At 32.5% G+C, this 8185-nt stretch overlaps 1 protein-coding gene across 4 annotated transcripts; it reads right to left on the bottom strand.

Moving 5' to 3' along the window:
* Positions 1-7404, bottom strand: LOC110667671 (D-xylose-proton symporter-like 2). Of its 4 annotated transcripts, none has more exons than XM_021828583.2 (15): positions 7257-7404; positions 7058-7149; positions 6593-6690; positions 6033-6111; positions 5325-5384; positions 5080-5146; positions 4868-4992; positions 4219-4320; positions 3694-4062; positions 3565-3612; positions 3388-3450; positions 2618-2698; positions 2237-2335; positions 1210-1347; positions 1-353 (listed from the first exon to the last, which is right to left on the bottom strand). In XM_021828583.2, exons 2-15 carry the CDS (start codon positions 7100-7102, stop codon positions 222-224), a joined length of 1506 nt encoding a protein of 501 aa, XP_021684275.2. In that variant the 5' UTR covers positions 7103-7149; positions 7257-7404; the 3' UTR covers positions 1-221. The 4 variants fall into 4 exon arrangements, with proteins under 4 accessions (XP_021684275.2, XP_021684277.2, XP_021684276.2 ...); XM_021828585.2 differs by having other exon boundaries at positions 7366-7384; XM_021828584.2 differs by having other exon boundaries at positions 7299-7326.
* Between the last annotated feature and the right edge of the window lie 781 nt (positions 7405-8185).

Here is an 8185-nt window from a genome sequence, read left to right as displayed (position 1 = left end):
TAAATATAAAAGTAGGGTTATCTACATTAATAAAGAAGAGCATATATGATGTTGCTAATCTTGTTGACAATAAAGAAACATCAAATATTTACTGTGACACTGCATAGACTAAAAAAAGCATGCCTGCTTCTGCATATATTAGTGAAATTCTCACAACAGAACCTACTTGTTTTGATTCAAAATCCATAGAAGTGAACTCTTGTTAAGTGTACAAAGCTTGTCTACAAGCATTTGGCCTCGATTTCCTCGAGAGTAAGCCCCTTGGTCTCTGGTACAATGAAGAATATGAAAACGAGCGACAACACGGCTATTACTCCGAATGCATAGAATAATATTCCAGCTCCCAACCATGCCTGTAAACAAAAGTGAACGATCCATTACTACCATTTTGACATGAATTTAATAAAGAATATGCAGTTTAATGAGCTGAAGTATAACTTCAACTAGAAATAAAGATGCAACAGAAAAACAAAAAATGCCAATAATTTTCTTCCATGTGATTAGAGTGAGAGGAAATGAAGAAATTCGAACATCCAGGAGTCTTGGACAACACCATATGCAGAAAACATGACAGAAGGAAAGGAGGAGGAATAATAAACAAATAAGAGCATCACCACATAACTGTCTGAAATGCTCAACTACATGACTTCGGGAGTTCATGTCGAAAATAGGAAAGAACTTCAACAATGAACGAAGAATTAAAACTGAAAACCTCATATCATTGCTTATTGGGATGAAAAAATATGAGATTCTATAACCAGACTAAACTCAAGCTGAGAAAATGAATTTTTTTTTTTTTCAACATGTTCTAGAAGAAGCATGAACATTATTAGTTCCACCATCCCAAATCGACAGTCTTTCCACCGATTCCAGCTTTTGAAGTTAGTCATTTATTGCTTTGTTTGTAGCACACAGTGCACTAACAATATTATTTATAATATCTCATTCTTAACTGGGAAAATGGAATTAATCCAGCCAAAAGGAAGTATTTTGGAATGTCATATATCATCATCATTTAATGAAAATGGAGAAGCGATCTTGAACATCGAAGAAAGGAACATTGAAATGACATATTGGGATCAAAGGACTAGTGCAGTATTTGAGTCCATTACTTTCTACTAATGATTAATTGCTTACACATATGATATATGTAAACTGACATAAAGAAGGAACATTTCTGGGTATATAAATAGGCTACAAATTAAGTACCTTCAAAGGGGAAAATGCAAATGTGACGATTGCATTTGCACCAAAATTCACAAGCACTGCTATACTAAGTCCTCTCCCTCTTAGGCGTAAGGGGAAAACCTCTGAAATCATCAGCCAACCAATAGGACCAAAGGATAACTGCAAAACTGATTTCATAACCAAAAAATACAGATGGCAAAAGTAGAAGATATATTTGAAAACACAATGCACAACAAGAAGAGAGGTAGTAAATTTTCCTCCCTTTATCTCACCATATCCAGCTGGTGCCATGATATAATTGACATACACGAGTATCCCATTAATATCTACTACCAGTCTACCAGTATTTGGTTTTGCTATTTCAGGTTCAGGTACATCACAGAATCACCAAAGACTAATGACATGGCTAACATTTTCCCTGACGATTGACGTAGAAAGCTTTCATGACATATAATTCCAATATTGAAGAATTCACATAATATGAGGTGGATAACACTGTTATCCCAACCAGTTTTCTTGCAGAAGCCCAACAACAACAAAGAAATAGACTAAGTAGAACTTTGATGAGTTATTGAATTTTGATTGAAAAAGATAGACTTTTGTTTAAGCCATTTAGTGTTGACATCCAGACTTTAAAATAACATTTAATGAAGTAGCTTCATTTAACTTAGTTTCTTCACTTTAGTTTGTTCTTATGCGTTTATTATGTGCATTTGTCATTTTTCTTAACAGTGGAAATTCTGGAGCTACAAACATAGTAATGTTGATGCTTTCTTAATAAGTTTAAAGGGCCTGCTTAAGAAAGTTATTCATTAGAAGCTCTGTATGATTGTGCAGTAATTTCTTCCTACAATGGCATCTTGATTATGACAGTTGTATCTTTCTAATACCAAAGTACAGCATATACAAGTAAACTCAAGATCTAATACTAAATCAGACCGATCAACACAAGTACTCAAACAGATATCTTAAGAAACATTAGTCACATTGAAGCACAAAATTTTGGAACAAAAATGTAGTTAAGAAGTGGCAAGAAAATCTTGATTACCTGATAACATCCAACATACAACAGCAGTGCAACTACAGCCACAAACGGTACATCATCCAGGAAAAGATAATATGACCCCAGAAGGAATAAAGAGATGACCTGTTGCAAAAATAAAGCATATTTTTCAGCATAGTTACTAAATTTCTAAGACTTGCTTATGATTAGTTTAGTTCATACAATTAGATGCCTATCCCTTCTTCACTCCTTTTCATTCAATAAAATAAGCCAAATTCAAGCAAGTGGAAAGTATGATGCTATCAGACAGAATGACCTCCCAGTTTTAGCAAGCAGACAAGTGTTAACTTCATGCAGGCTAAGAAACAATGAAATAGACATTATTTGAGTGGGTGGTGAAGAGAAAAAGATTGAGAGAACAATTACCATCCCAGAGACACCACCAAGCAGTAAAGGTCTCCGTCCAAGTCTATCAACAACAAGAACAGCTGTTCCTGTCATGATCAACTACAGATGCAAAAGTCCATGTTAGATATTTCCAGAGAAGAGCCATTTAGTGCCTTACGAATTGAAAACAGGTTATGCATCAATTATAAGAAAAGGAACAATGTAGTCAAAAACACTTGGGGGTATTTTGAAATAACAATTAGAAAATTGAAATTTGCAAGGCACAGTATATCAAAAAAATTCATTCAAAGCAAAGGAGATAGACAGCTACTCAGCGACCTACCCAATCTCCCTCTCTCATACCAACATGAGAAAACTCGATAACATGGAAGAACTGAAAACAAAAATTTTTATATGCATTTATTTAGCATTTTTACAAGCAAAACACATGAACACAAGTGTACATGCACACATAACACACAAACATAGAATGAACTAATAGCGCCAAACAAGCAGCAAGCCTGTAAGTTTGGAATTTGGATATCCTAGATTTATTACTTATACAGCACCTTAAATTATGTATAACTAAACATGATTATAAGTTATCAAAATGAAGAAGAAATAACAACAACAACAACAACAACAACAATAAGTGTTCAGGATTTGTGATTATATTTGATTTAAATAAACCAATTTCAGCATAAAAAATCAGATAAAAAAAAAAAACAAGAGAACTCTTCCCACCAATTTTTCAGACATCAGATAACGTACATTTATTATAAGTTTAAAAATTAAATAAATGAGCCTACCTTCAACAAACCAAGTAGAATTGAAACACGTGTTGCATCAGATGCTGCAGAAAATCCTGCACTCTACCAGATCATATTGGATTAGGATGAAAGAGCACTGCTTCTAAACACTCATGAAGATGATATTACGTTGATAATCATCTAGTAGCCTATTTATAATTAATACTAGCTACATACTTGAAAGATTGAGGCTGCGTAATATAGTACACTTGGTTGCCCTGTGATCTGTCATGAAAGTAGACCATTTACAATCCAAAACGTTGCAAATTCAGTATTATGTCTTATCATTTCTGATAACAAAGATACCTGTTGGAAAAGAACTAATCCTGCACCAATGGTGAGGGCTTTCAAGCATTTTCCTCGGAACATTTCCCCCAGTGAAGCTTCTTTTTCTTCACCAACAAAAGTCAACTCGCTAAGAATTTCTTCTACTTGGGCAGGTGCACTGTCACCAATAGCCTCACCCCTGAGTCGGCATAAGCAACATACTGCAGTTTCTTTTAATTCCTGCAAATTGCCTTTGCCCTGTATGGCGGATAATAGTATCCATCTAGGTGATGGTGGTAACCACCACATCCCAATTCCCATGATCACTGCCAAAGGAGTACTAGCTCCATACATGTATCTCCAACCAGCTACAGTATCAACCAAAAGGCTTCCAATTCCATAACCTGCCTGCACAACATTTAGGCATTTACTTTTCGCAAGCATTATCAAAAATCAATAGAAGTTAACATAGGGAAAAGGCTTCATAATGTAGATTTTGAAGGTGCACAAGCATTTAAAGACTAAGTTAACACAAAGTTCTCATAACAAAATTGAAGAACTTACAACCATCCCAAGGACTATAAAGAACTCTTTGAGAGAGATTAGTCGACCACGTATCTTACTTGGAGCTGTCTCAGCAATGTACATTGGCGCAGCATGCATTGCCTAAACACAAAGAAACTTTATTTCAAATGTATTGCATAAAGATAAATAAGTGAACACAATGAATCTGGAAATTATCTAAACTTTAGAGAAAAGGTAGGAGTTGTACTAATTAATGATAAGTTGAGAGAAGGGAGATTGAGGTGGTTTGGTCATGTGAAGCGTAGACGTACGGAGGCTCCAGTTAGACAAGTAGAGCACATTAGGGTAGAGGATAGAAAGCAAAGAAGGGGTAGACCTAAACTGACTTAGATGAGAGTAGTACAACATGACCTAGAAGCATGATACATTTCTGATGATTTAACCCAAAATCATTTAGAGTGGAGAAAGAGAATCCATATAGCCGACCCCAAATTTTTTGGATAAAAGTTTAGTTGAGTTAATGAAAATAAAGATTTGAAAGTATCTTATTTTGTATAAGCAGTAAGAACTTTATTCTTGCTCTTAACATACACATGTGAGTGAATACAAGCTACAGATATATGAATAATTATGCATAAATTTCAGGGCCAACATACGATGTAACGGAAAAGAGAAAGAAGTGTTTTACCAATCCTATTCCAATACCAAATATAAAACGTCCAATCACCATGATAACAAAATCAGGTGCTAATGCTGTCACAAGTGCTCCAACAAGATATATCAAAGCAGCCAGAATCAACTCCCTTCTTCTTCCTTCAATTCATCATTTCAAATTCATTAAGAAAAGGAAATTAGCATAATTTTTAATTTGTAGCTAGTTCAGAATGTAAAATAACTAACCTAGAAAATCTGCAATATTAAAGGCCAAGACAGAGCCAATCAATGCCCCATATAATGAGCCACTGGTCTGTAAAAATCCAATACCCACTAATTTCAAACAGAACAAGTATCTGGCTTTAAATTATTGAGCATTCAAACAAACCAATAATTCAAAGAAATGGCGAAAGAAGTAGAGAAATAGATAGAAATAAAACCAAGACTCATGAATGAACAGTTCAAAGAAGAAATTATCACTAGAAACTCACAATGAGCCCAATTTCCACAGAATTCAAGTTGTACCATGAAATTCCACTTGTTGTGGCTGACTGCAGGAGAAGAGAAAGGGTTAACAAGTTTAGAAAATGGAAGAAATTATTTACAATTTCAATCACAGTTTTAAATGATCTGTTAAATTTGGAGAGAGTGCTAGGTAAATTACATATTAATTCATTTTAATTTGAGCTTATATAAATTATTAGGTTACTTTACATATCAAAATAACTAGCCAAGTCAAGATTACAATCTAAACACTAATATTTACCCTTTCATTTTTATACTTTCCTAATGTGGGATTTATAATCCCAACATGGTCCATGGATTTTGCATGCATATGAATATACTTTGGTGATATAACAAATTTGCAAAAAAATACAAAAAATTAGAAGCATGAGCTAAATCAAAGTTTTAACAGCTTTAGTCTAGTGCTTTTGTTACATTTCTGCTGGAGCACGCTATATTTCTGCCTCAATATTTTTCATCAGGTCCAGCATTAAGTAAAATTTATTGTAGGCAACGAATCACTGCTGTTTCTTTTTAATATAGAAAAAAAAGAAATTCTAAATGACACATTTGTTAATCCATGAGGCCATACACCATACTGTATACACGTAAGACAAAATATTAAAATAGAAAAATAAAAAGGGTAACCAAAAACTAAGATTCCATCTACTATTTATAACTCATCAAAAGCTCACCTCTATAGATATTGTAGCACAAGATGTGGCACCAATATCATAACCATATAATAGTCCTCCAAAAGCCGGAAATAGAAATCTGCAATCAACAAGGCCCTTCTTAAGCATGAATAGGATTTTTTTGCAAGGCCCCAAGTATCAAGAAGCAACATTATTTGTAAAAGTTATAGGAAAATCCTTACTAGTGAATGCATCAAGTGTTAAAATGATGACTCGTAGTGTGAACCTCAACTATGAAGAATTGCTTAGAACTTTAATAGACTAACAAAGTTAAAATGCATTCCTACATTTCTACATTTGATATGCGCAAAATTCAGCATATACCACTTGTATTAATTCTAAAATATTTTGAAAACCAAAGAACTAACCTTTCACTTACTTCAACCCAAAATGCTTCAAATTCACAAATCAAGTTAATCCAAAAGAATCAAATAAAATGACACAACCATCCTTAATTTTACTGCCAGATTTTTTACAATGTATCCTAGCAAGCATATGCTATTTTCCTCAACAGAATTTAACAAAGAAAAGCCAGAATATAATAAAAAGTAGCAACTCACGGGAGAATTGCAGCAAGAACTGAGTAGTTCTCTGAGCTAGTGCCCCCATTAAGAAGAGGCTCCTCTGCACCACCAATTTCACCTGAAGACTTTCCTACCTAACAAAAACTAATGTATTCAACAACTTCTCAACACGATAGAAGCAATTTCAAAACACTAAAACAAAACAACAAGCAACCTATGTTTGGTTGCGGAGAAATCATTGGGGTAAGTTTTGATATAAAATTGAGATAATAAGAAAATCAATAAATGAGTAACGGTAATGGGGTGACTTTTGGCACACTTTTCTCACTACAAATTGCAAAAACATAGAATGTCTCAGTAGTGCATTAGAAATGATCATTAAAAGAGCAAACTTTGATATCTCAAATCCAATTTTACTTTCTTCCTCTCCCCCATTTTTCCCAACAACCAAACAGACAACAACTGATAAAAAAAAATGAAAATTAAGAAAAAAGATGGAACCTTTTCGATAGAAGAGACAGAGGGCTGCTCAGGATCTGTCGCCATATTTTCCACCGATGAAACAAATATTGAATTACAAGGGGGAAAATATACTGAAAGCAAAATGAAAAATCCAAATAAAAATATTTAAAATAAGGTGGATTATAACATTCCAAATCAAGATTCGCTTAAAAAGAAATAAATAAAGAAAGAAAGAAACATGTGAAAGACAGAGAAGGACGATAATAAATTAAGACCAGACGTTAGAGAAAGAGTAGTAAAGTCAATTGCTTAGGGCAGTTGAAGAGCAGACTGAGAGCTATTTGCACCTTTCTAACTTTGACGCGAAGGGAAATTGTGTGATCCATCAGCTTACGCATTTCTACAACTGACGTTCAAATGCATAGGAGACAGAAAGACCATGCGCCACGTGGGACCGTTCGTGAAAGGGCAAAATGAAAATTTACATTATATAACAGTATAATTTCAATTTCAAATTATTTTACTGAGACAAACTCTCGTATTTTAATTTATTTTATAATTAAAGATAAAATTATATTTAAGTACTTATAATCATCTAATTTAAAAATTAGAGACACATTTTAATTGATACACTTAATATTTAGCGTGCCTGCATTTAATTTATTTATCAGTCAAAATATTTTTATGATAAATAATTTTAATTTAATTTTATAAAAATCACTATAATTAAAAATTAAAGATTTTCAAATTAATTTACTTATCTATCAATTATTTTATAAATAAATTTTTTTTATTAAAAAAAAAAAGAAAATAAGGCTTCATTTGTTTCCACATTTTATAGTGTTTGGTGGTGAAGTAAAAAGGTTAGTTAATGAAAAATATTTTCTCAATCAAAAAGAAAATTAAGTCATTTTTAAATAAAATGATATCTATTTGTCAAAAGAAAAAGTTATTTTTAATTTTCTAAATTTTAATAATTTTATTAAAACGTGAAAATACTTATATTTATATGAAATAAATATATATTATTAATTTAATATTACAATCAAATAACGAAAAATATTTTAATGAAAAATTTTTTCAGAAACCATTTTTTCGGAAAATTTTTTTTCCCTATATACAAATTATTTTTCATGAAAAAAATAAAGCCAAAGTACATAAAATATA

The sequence above is a fragment of the Hevea brasiliensis genome, chromosome 5 (assembly GCF_030052815.1).
Source record: "Hevea brasiliensis isolate MT/VB/25A 57/8 chromosome 5, ASM3005281v1, whole genome shotgun sequence".
Taxonomy (NCBI): domain Eukaryota; kingdom Viridiplantae; phylum Streptophyta; class Magnoliopsida; order Malpighiales; family Euphorbiaceae; genus Hevea; species Hevea brasiliensis.
This window is presented reverse-complemented; position numbering and strand designations above follow the sequence as displayed.